This window comes from Lagopus muta, chromosome 2 (genome assembly GCF_023343835.1).
Source record: "Lagopus muta isolate bLagMut1 chromosome 2, bLagMut1 primary, whole genome shotgun sequence".
Classification (NCBI taxonomy): Eukaryota; Metazoa; Chordata; class Aves; order Galliformes; family Phasianidae; genus Lagopus; species Lagopus muta.
The window spans coordinates 100,784,019-100,800,106 of record NC_064434.1 but is presented as its reverse complement, the minus strand read 5'-3'; the positions used below and the strand labels follow the sequence as shown (position 1 = coordinate 100,800,106).

General features: G+C 42.1%; 1 protein-coding gene across 1 annotated transcript; it reads right to left on the bottom strand.

Annotated features, from left to right (window-relative positions):
• Positions 1-5,799: 5,799 nt before the first annotated feature.
• PCARE (photoreceptor cilium actin regulator) lies at positions 5,800-15,323 on the bottom strand. Its single transcript, XM_048935286.1, has 2 exons — positions 11,442-15,323; positions 5,800-7,419 (listed from the first exon to the last, which is right to left on the bottom strand). The coding sequence occupies exons 1-2, from the start codon at positions 15,197-15,199 to the stop codon at positions 7,290-7,292; spliced, it is 3,888 nt and encodes a 1,295-aa protein (XP_048791243.1). The 5' UTR covers positions 15,200-15,323; the 3' UTR covers positions 5,800-7,289.
• Positions 15,324-16,088: the final 765 nt, after the last annotated feature.

Sequence of the window (16,088 nt, the reverse complement as noted above, 5' to 3'; positions counted from 1 at the left end):
CATTTTTCTTATAATCACAGAATGGCCCATGTTGGAAGGGACCTCAAGATCACAAATCTCCAAATCCCTGCCACAGACAGGGTCACCAACCTCCATGTTTAATACTATACCGGGCTGCCCGGGGCCCCATCCAACCTGGCCTTGAACCTCCAGGGATGGACAGTGCATCCACAGCACGTTTGGGCAGCCTGTTCCAGCACCTCACCACTCTCATAGTAAAGAACTTCCCTATGCCACCCAACTTAAATCTTCCCTCCTTGAGCTTAAAAGCATTTTCCTGCTGTTATCTATCCTTTCAAAGAATTGATTCCCCTCCTTTTTACAGGCTCCCTTTAGATACTGAAAGACACCTTTAAGTATTGAAAGGCTATAATTAGGTTTCCCTGGAGCTTTCTGTTCTCCAGACTGAACAAGCCCAGCTCCCTCAGTGTTTCTTCATAGGAGAGGTGCTCCAGTCCTCTGAACATCTTTGCGGTCCTCCTCTGGACCTGCTCTAACAGCTCAGTATCATTCTTGTGCTGGGGGCCCCAGATCTGGACACAGTACTCCAGATGGGCCCTTTTGAGGGCAGAGCAGAGGGGGACAAAAATCTCCCTTTCCTTGCTGGCCATCCCTCTTTTGATGCATCTCGGGATGCAGCTGGCCTTCTGGGCTGCAAGTGTGCACTATCCAGCCAGTTACTTACTGAAGAGCATCACTCAAATCCACAGCTCTCCAACTGGAGCTAAGGATAGCGTGAAGGATCACGTCAAAGGCCTTGCAGAAGCCACTCCATCATAATTTGCCCTTGCCTTCCATATGCCTTAGCATGATTTCTGGGAGGATCTCTTCCATGATCTTTCCAGGCACTGACGTGAGGCTCACCAATTTGTTGTTCCCTGGGTCCTCGTTTCTACTGTTTCTTAAAATAAATAAATAAATAAAAAGTGTGATGTTTCTCTTCTTCCACTCATTGGGGACTTCACCTGACTGCCATGGCTTGTGTTTACACCCACGCCTGAACAACTGCTCAGCAGAGAGCTCTGTGATAACTTATTGCCATGGGCCAGCTCTTTACTTTGTGACAAACTGCTGTGCAGCTGGAGCATGCACTCCTGGGTTCAGCCCAAGCTCTTGGTAGATGGTGTGATCAGTTATGGCACTGCCTTTAAAAAAAAAAAAAAAAACAAAACTGTTTCATAATCACTTGAATCTTTTAAATTTACATTTTTATTTGTAGTTGCCATTATTGCTCTGTCTGAGGGAAAAACCCTTCACAGCCGAGTGCAAACCATAACATTTTGACAGCATATTCTGCATGGTTGCCAATTTCTGTTATTACAGAGGAAAACACATGTGATGTGTTAATTAGGCTTTCTGAAGGACAAAATCTCTTTCATGTGTCTGTGTTTGTTCGACTATCGATCTAATCCTGCCCTTTGCATAAAGCTCAGGGGAGGTAGACAAAATCACAGGGAAGAATCCCTGTTTCAGCCTGTGAGCAGGTAGGCTTGCCATTACCAGCATAGTGAACGTATCCTTTCAAGGTTTTCCCTGGGGATGCAATTATGGAAATTACCTGCCCAATATTCCAGTATTCTCTCCAAACTTCATAATACATAATAGTAAAGGTAGTGAAACTCAGTGGCTAGGTGGTAACCATACAGTTTGTAGGATGGCATTTTATTTTTAAAGTCATTTCTCTTTCATGCCAGAAGCATTTATAGTCTTCAAACATGCATATGAATGAGTGTGGATGATGCAGGGTCCGCTTTCTGACGCTTTTGAAGACTGATAATGTGCTTGATTTGCAAACTAAATTCAGTTGTAGCTTCCATCTTGGATCTGTTCTATGCAAATTTTGGAGGAAAGGGAAATTTGAGTCAAGATGATTGGATCCATTGGGTACCTCACTAGCTTTCAGTGCTGCTCATCTTTTCACAGAACTGATTTGTTGTGCACAAACGGGTGAATGGAGAGGCTCAGTCTCAGTACTGTTGCTTTGTAGTTCTGAAAGTATCAGTCTCCTGGAAATTATCAGAAAGGTTAGAGAGGCTCGCACAGGTCCTGGTCTCATTTTGGCTGAAAGCAATCTAAATCAAACCTATTAAATTACTCTTAAAGTTATTAGCTTGCTGTTTATTTAGAGAAATGCCTTTCTATTTTTGCTGGTCTGTAAACAGCATCTGAAGAGGTCACAGCAACCTTTACTGTATGTTGGGAGTAGAGAGTAGAGATGCAGAGCCATTGGTCTGCTGGGGGAAACTGGGAATGCGCTGAGCATCTGAATGCCTCCTGCATTCCTAGTGCTGTGGTGTTTGCAGAGGGTAGTGTATTTTCTTTTTTTTTTTTTTGTGTCCCTCTGTGTAAAAGCTAATCTAGTTATTTGGCTGTCAAGGGAATAAGAGAATGCTGTAGAAATAGAAAATCTCTGCCTTGTCAGGGCTAGCAGAGCTTAGAGTTTGCAGCATGTGGTTTCTTTGCTGTTTCTAGGAGAAGTAGAAGAGTGGAGGTTTCTTAGTTTGAAGAATATGCTATTATTTTTAAAATTTTCTATAGTATTTTCTAGATTACATTATTTTGCACCCTAGGACTCTTCCCTACTAGTTGCTGTTGACTATATGGATTGCTGTGATATGAAATTTGTCTAAGGCTCAGGAATAGGAAACTGCCCACCAAGACTGCTGTGTCTTACTGGCTGCTTGGCTGCAGATCTGTGGGACAGGAGGGCACTCTTGGTGCTCCCTGGGTTATCCACAGGAGAAAACTGCAATATGGAGAACACACTTCCATGCTGTAGCTGTTATGATGATAAATGCACACGTGTACATGCATATGTTCTCTCTGAAGTACAAAATAAAGGGACCTATGTGGATATTGGGCTATTGATTTAAAAATGTCAGTATCCGGAATAATCCAGAAACGTGTTGCCTTGCGCCCTGATTGCCCATGCATTAACTCTATTTGCATTCAAAAAGACAAAGCTTCACAGTGTGGAGAGAAAAGTTTTTAAAAACAAGTGATTATATTGCTCTGGCAGGCTTAATTTCCAGTTAGGAAGTAAGAGGTATTAAGTTTAAGCCCAGTTTAAGAAGGCTCAGAAGGAAGTAAGGTTGCAGGATGGAAATTGCGCTACTAAATTGCCTCAAACTTGCTTTTAAAAACTGAGCAGCTAGTGAATTTCTTGGTTAAGGTTTTATCTCTAGAGTGATCTTGGCCTAGGGGCTTATCTTTGTGGTGGAAAGTCTGGGAAGTCATAGCTTTACAGTGATGCTGTAGGGAAGGACGGTCTCTGTTAGCATCCTTAAGCTTCAGCTTTGATTCTTTCATATAGTAAGGACCCAATGGCTCAATCTGAAGCATCAAAAGCTTTTGGTTTCTTTTTAATTGCTGTATAATCAGCTCATCTATGCCTTAAGGAAAACTTTATTGAAGCGGGAGGGATTTGTATGCAGCAAGATAGGCTTATTGCCTCTTTCTCCTTTAAAATAACGTTGTTAAAGGGTGTACTCTAGATCGTCTCCAGAAATCCTCATAGGGTTACTTAATGCGCTCAGAATTTTGTACTGGTAAAGAAAAAGGGAAGAATATGATGAGTTTTTTTGAAATTTGGAAAATCAGTGAAGGGGACAGCAGTTGAACCTGTGAAGGCTGCAGATGATCTGGTGCAAGCAGTGGTGGTACAGGATAGCTGCAGGGCAGGCATACATGAGATGAATGGACAGGGATCAGAAAGGTAACGTGATCCTGGGTCTTGATTGATCTTCCTCTGAGCACTTACTGACCATATCTGGACATTCTTTTTTTGACAAATATTTTTGTTATTCATTCAAAGTGAGCAATGGAAAGGACTTGCTACCTTTGCACTGGGTTTTTAGATAACCCAATGTATTGTTGTGAAGATAAACCAAGTATCTTCTTGTACAGCAAGACCAAAATCTCAGTTTGAAGTTCATACCTGCAATGTGCGTGGTGCAGTCATGATGACTCTGAGTTTATCTGATGTGGGAGGTTTCATGACTGGTTAATCTAGAGGAGTATCTCTTCAGTAGGTGTTGCCAGTTCTGCAGTGATGAACTGTGGCAGTAAGAACAGGTTATTTTATCTCTGTACTGTGATTTCTGCTAAAAGGTATAAATTCTCAGAATATTCATCTTAATAATAAGACTTCACAAATAATTATAAAATGTGTTGCTAATATCTGGGATAAGTCTTGAAGTCAAATAAGGTAACTGGAGGTGTATAGTACTTTTGGGTCATCCGCAGATGCTGAGAGTATGAAATGATGAGTCCATTAAAGGCTTCAGCTTTGAGTAGTTTGCCTGGAAGCAAAGGCAGCTGTCAGCTTGTCAAAGGTCTGCAGATGAAGCATAGCATAGAGCTGTTAGCTGCTAGTTTTGCAGCTATGAAGTCCTGGCTGGGAAACTGATACTGCTTTACTATGTGCTCGGCCCTTCTGCGTGAGACTGCAGAGCAACAGGTGTGCTATGGCTTTAACCCTTACCTTGGATTTGCTGTGGTTTTATGTAGAAGCTCTGAATGGAGAGCTCTGAATTGCCAGGTAGTTCAAACTAAATTAGAAGAGGTAAAGGTGGAAGCACAGCTGACCTCTGTTCTGGTCTGTTGGTGTCCAGGCTGGATTTTGTAGCCCAAAATACATATTTGCAGAATGAAAATATAATCTGTTTTATCTGACATACCAGTGAAACACAAAACAAGACAAACTTGTATTTGGGTGGGAAGGCATGAAGCAAAAGGACTTTTTATGGCAGAGGGCACTCATTAGCGCACCAAGTAAGGAATCAATGGCATAACATTGAGGACTGTGCTGACTTCAGACAGAATGTAAGGCACAAACTCATAACCTGTGTATAAAACTGATTTATTTACATCAGTAAAAAATACATCTTGAAATTGAGCATGGTCTTAATAACAACTGTATTTCAGAAACATTGAATTTAGGAAAAATGGAAATGATATAAAAAAATCTATAATGCAACAACAAACAAACAAACAATAACACTTCTTTAAAAAGTGATCAGTCATGCTGTTGTTTTCTATGTACTAGTTACTCTCAACTTCATACTTGCAATACAAGCTGAAGTTTAACACCTCATTGCAAGGGTCCTGCACTGAAGAGAATCTTCTAGTTATACATAGTCATGAGTTCATGATACAGACTTGTAGATCACCACTGGAGAAGCTCTGTTTCTTGAATATAATGCTCAGTTTGCTGCAACAAACGTCCTTAGGGCAATGCTAGAATCCCCCAACAGCTGCAGTGTTCAGGTGGGACTATGGTTGTGATGAGCATACTGATGACGTGATCTTAGCCAAAACTGGAACAGATGCTGTACTGGGATGATGGTTTATGTGACACGTCTTCAGGAGAGCCTTATTTTAATCAGGGGAAAGTGGCTTGGCTGAATTCATGTCCAGCCAGCACAGGTGTGAGCAGGTTTCAGCTTGATTGCTGTAGCGTTTCTCTATGTGCTGCTGTAGCTCTTATTCTACAGAAGAATTTGCTGCTCAGGGGGCATAAATATACACTTTCAATTATCATCCATTGTGGATGCTGAGACATTTCAGCATTAAGCTATGAAGGGCTGAAATGATTGCAGCAACTGAGCACAAGTTGTGCCCCCACTCTTGCATTTTCATCTTCAAAGCTACATTTAGGCATGCAAAGTGCCAGATTTCTGTTGTCGTGTTTCTGGTTTATTTCTGTTCTGACAGCTAATGACACCAGAATAGACAAATCCAAAATGCATACAAAATGTGTAATTTTAACGCAGTGGGAGTAGACAAAACTTCTGTTCAGGGGGAAAACTGACCTGCAGAATTTACTTTGCTGAGGAGCCTTGCAGTATCTCCTTGTTGATTTCACTATTTAATAGGGAATGATGTATCTCTCTGTGTGATCACAATGTGGGTCTGTTGACATCTCCTACATGTACACCTTGGGTACAGCTACTTTTGTCACCTCAAGCTCACAAACCCCTGATGATCCAAAGCATTGATATGCTATGAGTTATTTCTTTGTAATACTTCATCTTAAATACTACAGTTAAGGTTTCCTTTTATGTGGTATAAAATGGCACTGAGTTTATTGAAGATGGATGGTTGTGATGAAGGCACTGTAGTAGAACTCAGAGGTGTTCAGTAGACAAACGAGTCCCTTGTACAGCTTAAGGCAAGCCTTAATTCCCCCATCATGAAGGTGGTTAAAAAGGGAAAGGGTTAAAAATTCTGTATGTAGATGAAGCGTTCATCATGAAAGCTGTAGGAAAAACTAAAGCTATTCCCGCCAAAGCAGGACTAGAAATGGGTCTTTTTCTGGATCTTTTTCTGTCCCTGAAGTAGCATATAAAATCAAGTCAAATTAGGTAAATTAAAAAGTTACATCTTAATTCTGATGACAAACTAGTTCTTTGAGTAAAATCCAGTAAATTATGGAAGTATTTTAGTGGGTGCTGTACCAGCCTGTGATTAACCAGATGTCAGTACCTTGTGTTTTCATTAGCAAGAACCTGCCTAGAAGTCACAGCAAATCCATTCAAACTGTGTCAACTGGAATATCAACCTCTTTCTGAGGGAACAGGATTCTCGCTTTTCTTTTTTCTTTTTTTTTTAACATGTCCTTAAGTGCCTCAGGATGTTTGATTAGGCTGTTACAAAACTACTCTAATCAGGATTAAGCCTTGTATCCTGAGAACTAGAGATGATGAGATTACAAGGTAATCAAAGATGCTTTAGAAGATCAAAGTCTTTTTGAGGAAATAACATTCCTAATATTCCTTGGAAATAAAAAGGGTTATTTTTTGCTTTAACTTGTATTTGGCCTTTTTCTCTCTATGTAAGTGTTCATAAATAACCTAGTGTGAAGTTGTGACTTTGCTGAAGCCATTTGTATTTTGCAGTAGAATTCAGTTGGTTCTCGACTGTTCCGTCCCTTTTGCTGTCACACAGAGCAGAGCTCTGCGCTGCCCTCCGCTCCCTGTCAGGAGCTGCAGCTGCCATGAGGCCTCCGCTCAGCTCCTCTGCTCTGCACTGAGCAAACCCAGGGGAATGAGAATACTGAATTGGTTTGCCTCAGACTTGCAGAACTGGCAAGCATTTCTGTTGCTGAAAGCAAACCTTTGAGTTGCAATCAGGAGAAGCGGCTGGTTATCACTCTGGTATTTCCTCTGGAGGTCGAGAGGTTTGGGTTTTCAGATGCAGTGTCATCATATTGTTTCCTTGTGATTAAAAATAACGGAGAAGCGTTTTGGAGGCTTGGATAAGGCTGTTCCCTCCTCATGCCTCTGCGGTCAGTCCCTCTGCAGCCCCTGGCCCACGATGTAGAGCTCCGGGTGGGAAGCAGATCTGTTGGACTCTTTGATTTCAGGGGCACAAGGGTTGCTCCAAGAGTCGCCTGCTTTTCTAGGGCTCTCGTCCATGCTGCAGAAGAAAAGATGCTCAAGTTAAGAGGCTAATGAATTGTTATTCTTCAAAACAACACTGATTAGGCCATGTTAACTCACGAGGCACAAATGCTGCACAGTACTACGTAACTGCCTATCTCCTTTTGTGTACATGCTTTCTGCATATGCTCTACAGACATTCCCTCTTCTGTGATGCCAAACACACTGTGCTCTCTCTCCCCTTCCAAAACTTCCTTGGGAAGTAAATGTTTAAAATGATTAACAGGGAATCAGTATGAATCTAGATTCGCTTGCAGATGGAGACTAATTTGAGTGAGAAGTCTTCTTCCAAACTCAGACTCTGCTGGACAAAAGGTCTTACCTCTGTTATACACCTGCATGGTTACAGCGACTTCTGAGGATGCCATCCTGTTGCCATGCTATGTGATCTGGTGGCATAAATCTGCCCCTTTACAAACAGGAAAACTGAGACAGAGTACAAGTGATGTTCTTGACATCAAAGAAGCAATCTCTAGAGGCACAGAGACTTTGTGAATCAAGAGTGACTATTGCAAAAGAGCTAGTCATGGATATCTCAGTCTGCAGGCCTTCATGCTGAGATTTGTTCCATCTTGCTTTAGCTAATTAAGAGTTTAAGCTAAACATAAGGAAATACCCCAGAGTTATCCAAAATCATTATTGTATTTTAAGCACATGAACTGATAAACTGAATTAACTTTTGACTGTAGGCAAGCTTTACCTTCCTATTCTATCTGCTAGAACTACAGGGATTTGAAAGGCTAGATGAAGGAGCTTTGTGATAGATTTCCAGTCACGAAACTAATCCAGCTTCAGATGACCCCCAAATGCAGAAGTTGCACTCGGATACTTGCTTTGGGCCTGATTCAATGAATGAAGTCCCTTGCCAAGACTTTCTTGAACAATATCTTAATGGCAATAGCATTTCTTCCATTTCTGGTCTACCACTTGGAAGATTAGCAGTCTCAATGAAATATTATTTTAACTGCGTTTGAGTTTTGTGTAATACAGGTTAACAGGATTTCTATAAGCAGAACAATCGTAAATGTTATGCCTTGATAATATACCAATAACTGTTGATCATTGTCAAATAACCAAGCATGGGAACCAGCAAAGTTAGCTCACTTCAATCCATCCACAGTCAGTTCAAACAGGAACTGCATGTTCTACTTGATTTGTTCAACTAGCAGTTGCTTAACATAGAAACTGAAATCTGAAACTGAATTATAGTCCAGAGACCCTAATACTAAGTACAAAAGCTATAATTTTTTAAGGCTAATGATGTATTAAGTCCTGGTATTTCTTATAGCACAGGATGGGCAGCAGACATACGTGGAAAAGAAGCACTTCTTGCCTTCTAGAGGAGCAGTGAGCATGTGGCGGATGCAAATCTGTGTGTAGCAGTGATATCTAATGCCTGGCAATGCAGCTGAATGGAAGCTGCTGCTGCTTCTGTTGTTGCTGTTAAAATGGGGTAGGTGAGAAAGGGCTGCCTGATGACTCACTGAAGTGTGTTGTTCATACAAGCTCCTGGCAGATTATATTTAGTATTTTCCCAGAAATTGGATGTTTTACTTGGGCATGGAAAATGGAGTGATATATCTGGAAATGGAAAAATGGAGCCTGCACAAGCATGGGAGAAACTGGCTACATTGCCAATTTTCAAACTTCTTTACCTATGCAAGTGTGATGCCCCTGCAGGTTTGCCTGTCTCCCCTCCCTCCTGTAAATAAGGAATGAAAATGCTCATAGAACTTACAAAAACTCGCATGCACAGAAGCATTGTTGAACTTGAAGAGGAGAGGGAGAGCAAGGGAAGGAAGGAAAGAAAGGACACTGAGAGTTAGGTGGGAATAGCATGCGATTTGAGACCAGATGCAAACGCTGTCAGAATGAAGAGTTTTAGGAATATAACATGTTTGAGGGAGATGTTTTTTGAATTGTCCTTTGTTAGCAGAGTGAATTGCAAAGCAGAGGAAGCCTTGCATGGCTTAAAAACTGGAAGGAGAAATATGGATCAGTGTGGTGGTTATTCTGGAGTGGCATCTGCTGTAACAGCAAGGATCAGCATCTGCACATGGTGTGAGGTGCTCACAGCTGTGGCAGCTGCTCAGAGCTCAGTGAAGAGACAGGCAGCAGTGATGTGAGGGGCTCTCAGAGCTTCTGCTATGTGCTGCTTCCTAAAATAGCCCTTCTCTGCCCATCAGCACGTTTGCTGTGATATCTGTATTACGCCAAAGCAAGGTCTGTAAAAGTCAATTCTAGGCAGCTTATTTTAACTGTAAGAAAGCAAACAATAGCATATTGAATCTTGAGTCAGAGTACATGGTAATGAATGGGCTCAGTTTCCCTTCTGTTTACAGTGATATAAATTTGAGCTGACTCAATAGGACAACGTTTTATCTCTGTTTATATAAGTGATAAGCTGAATTTGGCTCAGGATATATTTATTCTAAAATGACTAGAAATGATGTATATCAATAACATTAGATACCATATTTTTCATGATGGGGGGATGATTTTATTTACAGAGGTTTTTCTTCATACTACTGTCTGCATTGTGACAGACTACAATAGAGAGATAACACACACCATTGAGGCATGAATTATTTAACAATTTATAGTAGACTGTTTTTAAAATTGAGCCATAAAACTCCCAGGACTTTTGTCTTAAAATATTTGATACAAAGCTGCCTTGGAAAAACATTTATTAATTCTAGTGGGCACTGGAGTAGACAGAGCTGGCTTCACACCACACATAACAGCAGAAATTCCAACAGCAATGTAGACAACTTTCAGATGATCTTCAAATGTCAGAATATAACACAAAATTAGAATCCAGAATGCAAAACTGTCTCCTAGCAGCTTTCACTCCTTTTGTTTAGCTAATTCCTCTACTATGAGTGTGGTTCTTGTCCTGTCTTCGGGAAGAGAATGCCTGTACACTTGATTTCAGTATAGTTAAGTGTCTCTGCACTCAGTGCAGGGTATGTTTGTGCATTCGTAAGTGCAATTTTATTTCCAGTTGGGCTTGATCTTCCAAGCTCTACTCATGGGGACAATCTGTGTGATTTTAGCTCTTCTGCAGCAAGAGTAAAAATACTCCTCATGTGAGGAAAGCCTGTCTGGGAAGGGTCTTAATCCTCTTGTGTAGCTTAAAGCTTAATGGGCTAAAACATCCTAAGATGCTAAGAAACTAGAATAACAACATTTTGTACTTCCAGACAGCTACCCTGATCTTTAACTATTCCCAAATACTCACATGTATTTTATAGCTTATTTGCTTTTCTTTTTAACTGATAGAGAAAATTTAAAGTCAAGCCCAGGTATTTCAAAAAATGTCCGCCAGTGGTTGCAAAGATGGAATTTCTTGTATCTAATGCTTTCATAATAGTGAATCCCTGAAAGCCATGTGAAATTTCTCCACTTTGAAAACTGAATTTGATCTTTGGAACCACCAGACTTGGCATTAGTGCCTCGATCTGAAAGCCTACACGACAAGCTCTAAGTTTCAGCTATAATTATAGTCATACAGATGTTTACATCTGCACATTATTCTTGCCAGTTGATTTGAAATATTTTAACATAGATTTCTGTTGAGCAGTTTACTGGCTTAGAAGCTGATGCTAGTTAAGACACCCCAGCCTATTTTCTCACAGTTATTTAAAGACATTTATCACCTGAGGGCTATTCCATAGCTTTTAAGAATTGAATGTGGATGTTCTTAGTCCCCAAGCAAATAAGGGAAATTCAATACCATGAACCCAACACTGAACTTTCTCTGGTTGCAGTGTAATGCTTAAGCAAGCTGTGCAATGTTAGCTGCTCCCTTTACTCTGACAGGTGTCTATAGAAATCTGGGGCAAGATGATGTTGTCTTTCCCCAGCCATCTGTCACATATAGGAACAGAGAACTTTTCTGAGGAATCTCTTAAAGACAATAAATTCCCATCAGGAGTTTATAGAGCCAACACAATACAGTATTTCTACTGTCCTGATGTAAAACTGAAAGATTCTTACCTTGCTTGGTTAAGAGCGGGTTCACTGGCAGCTGACACAGGAGCTGGAAGGAAGAACCGGACCCCTGGTCGACGGTCGGAGAAACTTCTCTTCACAAATGGCTGAGGATTGGCAGCGCTCAGGGACAGCTTTCTGGTTCGAGCTCCCAGCTGCTGGAAAAGCAGGCTGCTCTTTTGGGAAGGTTTTGAAGCTTCAGGCTGACCCGTGACCTCCTCTGAGGGTTTGCTGGGTGCTGGTGGAGGTCTTGCTTCAAATAAGGAAGAGGTGGCTGGGCAAAATATTGAATGCACGTTGCTGCCCTTTTTGGTGGAGGAAGGCTGGGGCTCATCCCCGGCATCCAGACCTGCTCTTGATCCTCTGTAGGAGCGAGATGGGGAGGTTGGTGGGGATGGGGTGATGGGGAATGGAGCAGGGGCTGTGTCACGGCGGTATGCTGGGGAGCCTGGTGGCCGGTGTGGGCTTGATGAGCTTTGCTTATGCTCTGCAGGAGGGCTGAGCAGTTTGCGCTGGGCTGGTGGAGAGGGCAGCTTCTTCTGTGAGGGAGGGCTGGGTGCTCTGGGGCTGGCAGGGGGGCTGGGTTTCCTCTGCATGGTGGGCTGGGGGCTGCTAAAAGCTTGCAGAGAGTGTCTATGATGTGTTGGAGGGCTGAAAAGCCGTTTCTCAGTTGGTGGAGAAGAAGGAGGGGTTCTTGCTGGGGACACCCTCCTGGAGAATGCTGAGCCTTTTTCGTTTCTCCTGAGAGAGTCAGGAGAGCTGTGCTTCTGGTGCGGCACTGAAGTTGTGGGTGAATTGGCCTCCATGCTCTCTGAGCTGTTGCTGTGTGGTTTTGAAACCCCGCTGGGATTTTGAAGAGGAATAATTTTATGCGTTTGCTTGTACAAATCTGCAGCCTCTTTTCTCTGAGTCGCTAATATCTCTTCCTGACTAGGGATGTGCACATTGGTAGGGTTCAACTCCAGAGAATATATCTGCAGTTTATCATCCCTTGGTTCACTGTTCCTTAGAACTTTGTTAGCAGCCACATTGGGGCCACTGATATTTTTGCTTGGTAATAAGTCAATGGACTGAAGAGAGGCCCTCATTTTTGGGGAGACTTGTGTTCTCTTAGTAGCTTGAAATTCTGTTTTGGCAGGCTTTTTGGCATCTTCTGATGAGCTTCCTTCTATTCTTGCAGTTTCTTCCATCTCACAGGAGTCAAAAGTACTGTCTATGAGCATTTCAGGGGGTGGCGGTGGCAAGTTCTCAATATCTTCATCTGTCTCTTCCTTTGTGTCCTTGCTTAATTCTGCTGCTGCTGGTATAGGAGGAAAGGCATTTGGAAAGTTAGAACAAACTCCACTGTTGTTTGAAAGGTTTGTGCCTTCTACTGGCGAAATGCGATGCTTAACATTCAAAGGCACTAGGCCTCTCTGAAAGGGAACAGTGGGTGGGATGACTGGAAGTCCAAACTTTCTGACACATTTTACTGGTCCTAAAGATTTCAAAGGTGCGGCTTTTCCAAACTCATCAGTGGGACTGAATGTTTCAATGAGCTTTTTGACAGACTGGCGGGGGGCACAACTGCTGCCACTGAGCGTTTGAGTTCCAGAAGGCTTGTTTTCTTCATTCCCTGATGATGTCTCCTGGGTGGGCATAGTAGCTTTCAAAGGCTTCTTGTCTCTTTTTTCATCCAGCTGATGGGCAGGATTTTGATCAACTATGTACGAAGGGACTTTATCCTGGTTAGGCAGGATGCTGAAATTTTTTGAGAGGCATGCCTTCAGTTTGCTAGAAGACCTAGAAGTAACTTGCTCATCCTGCAAGTAACGTGTTGTTCTCAGTTTCCTAGGCTCTTTGGTGTTATCTGTCTCCTTCTTTCCATAAAACATTTCTAGCCTTTTGCTGAGCTCCTTTTGAGTTCTCTGAAGCTCCAGGAGGGTTGGGTCCTCTGCCTGGCTTCTGAGGGACTCCTCTGACCGGGATCGTCGGTGTTTACCATAGGTTTTCTGTCTGCCTGTCGCTGTACTGGGCCTTGCTGTTAAGATGGCAGTTCCACTCTCATCCTCCATCCACTCTTTACGCCTAGACTTAGCTGGGACAAATTTGATTTTTTCACTGATGGCATCTTTCATCTTCAGAATCATTTCCTCTGCTTCTGCATTTTCTGTCCTTTTGATAGACTGCCTTTTTGTGTTATCAGTGACTGCAGGTGAAGACTGGGGCCTCTTTGGCAGGGCATCCTTCCCCATTTCTGATAAACTTGTGTTGTCGTCATCCTCCCCCAAGGTGCTCCCTTCATCATCATCATCTGAAGGAAAATCTATTGATTCACCAACTTGGAAATGTTCATGTTCTTGAGTAGAGTCAGACTGGAAGGAGTTACAGGAGTGGCTTTTACTCAAGCTTGCATCTTGTGCCATGGTGGAAATACCTTCCGGTATTCCTCCCTGACAAGTAGTTCCTTCTCTACTCTGTACAGATGAATGAAGCACATCTTTAAAATGCATTTCAAGTGTGGAGTTATGAGATGTGGCTGTGCCTGGTGGCCTTGTCCCACTGTGGATATGCTCCATCATTCTGCTGTGCTTCTGGGACAGAACACCATGTGCAGAGGAATCAAAGCTTGCTTGTGCTCCAAGATGGCTGAAAGGACTGAAGTCTTTGAGGGATTCATTGTCCACACCAATGCCACTGTCCTCAGAACAGAGAGTCCTGTCATCACCGTGGAACTGAAGGTTCCCAATGGTTGAGGCTTCAAGCAACCTTACTGTCTGAAGCAGGCGCTCATCAAACATTTGCTTTGCCTTCAGTTTTCCTTCCAAGTTGGTTGCAGCGGTCTGCAGGTAGTTGCATGTCTCCTGCAGGGCATCGGAGGTGAGAGAGGCTAGCGTTCCATTCAGTAACTGCATTTTATTGATTGTGTATTGCAGTAGTTGTTGCAGAAGATCAGGGTGCTCCTTCAAATCACCTTTTTCTGATGGCCATGCCAGATTCCCCCCCACGTTTTTGAGAAGATTTTCCCCATCATTAGCAATTTCTTCCAAGAGCTGGTTGATTTCATCAAATCGAAGCACGAGGAAGCTTACCATCTGTTGTAGGAAGAGCTGAGTTTGGGCAGCCTGATCAGCCATATGAAGTATTGCTTCATACTTGGAAAGATTGGGATTTAAGTAAGCGTATGCACTCTGATGAGCCTTAACAAGCAGTTCTGGGAAATCCACCTTTTCCTCTGTCTCACACGGGGACAAAATGGACTTTTCTTTAGTTTTGCTAAGTCGACCTTGTTTTGCTGACTTCTGATTCTTTGGCTTCTTCCCTTTCTTTAGGATTTGCTTTGTGTTGCTTTCGTTCTTATTATCCAAAATGAACACTGATGCTTCTGATTCACAGGAGCTTTGCTTTCTGATCTGTATAGCCTCAGTGATGTGTTTTTGAGATTCAATCAGTTTGGATATAACTTCAGCCTCTGTGGCTGTCCTCTCAATTCCTTTGTCTTCCCTGGAAATGGGGACCTTTGGATGAGAGTTGGAAGAACACTGCAAATGATCACTCTTATCCCGCTCAGATGTTTTCTCCTTGGTTTCTATCAGGCAGTCATTCCTCTGGACCCCGTATTGTTGAAGTTCATCAAAACTGTAGCAAGATGAACCTTTAACTAGCAGCGGAATTCCTTTATCTGTTGGATCAATATGCAAAACACCTTTGGGCTTATTCAAAGCCTTAAGGCCACTTCTTGCAAGAGTATTGACAATCTCACTGTGAGATGGTGTGCAGCCCATCTTTTCTTCGTCTTTGGCTGTATTTTTGATTTAAAAATCTAGATAACTATAGAAAATACAACAAAGAATCAAACTCACTGTCTCATCCCGAGCTGTAGACTGGCCTTTTCTCACAAGTTTTCCATCACAGTTTTGTTGACAGTTCTTGATGTAGTTTGCCTTGAAATCTCATATGCTTACTGTCCAGGATCTGGCCTTGCAGTCGTGTATTGTCCCACTGTTCTGTATGTTTCCACACAGGTTTTCTTCTTTGATACAAAAAAAAAAAAAAAAAAAAAAAAAAAAAGTGTGTGAAAGCTCTGCTGGATTTAGAGCTAATGGATTAAGAGGACTTGCGTGCCTCACTTCTGTCTTGACAGATGTCCACTACAAGTAAGACTTTAAGCTCATTAGGGTAAGCAGGCACCAACCAGTCAGCATCCATGTTGTATTTATATAGGCAGATTTTTTTCTGCACTATATTGGGTGGCAAGAGGACTTGGTACCTGTCCCTGTTTCTTTTCCTTGTTGCAAAACTGTAATGCATCATTGAATGTAGTGATCCAAAGGAAGAAACTGTATTTTGAAGCCTTTTTGAAGAGAAACTACTTGAACATGTGCACAAATGCCATCAGATACTGCTTAACCAAGAAAAGATGACCTTGATGGAGTATATAGCAGCTGGAGAATACAAGGAGAATCAAATGGGTTAGAGGTACTTGTTATGCTTCTGCTTCAAGGGACTTCAATATTTTTCAGTATTTTAATTTTGTGAAAAAAAAAAAAGACAAATCTCAGGCAGAACTATCAGTTTCAATCTTTCAAATGTATGGGTTAGGACCACAAAAAAGAATCACACGCTTTTCTATAAGACAATAGATCTCTAAAACTAAACAAACAAAAAAAAACA

Excerpts from the sequence above, each read along its gene's own strand:
- PCARE (XM_048935286.1), bottom strand. The coding sequence starts at position 15,199 with ATGGGCTGCACACCATCTCACAGTGAGATTGTCAATACTCTTGCAAGA. Across the intron at positions 7,420-11,441 it reads CCCGCTCTTAACCAAGCAAG|CATGGACGAGAGCCCTAGAA; the intron begins GTAAGAATCTTT and ends TTTCTTCTGCAG.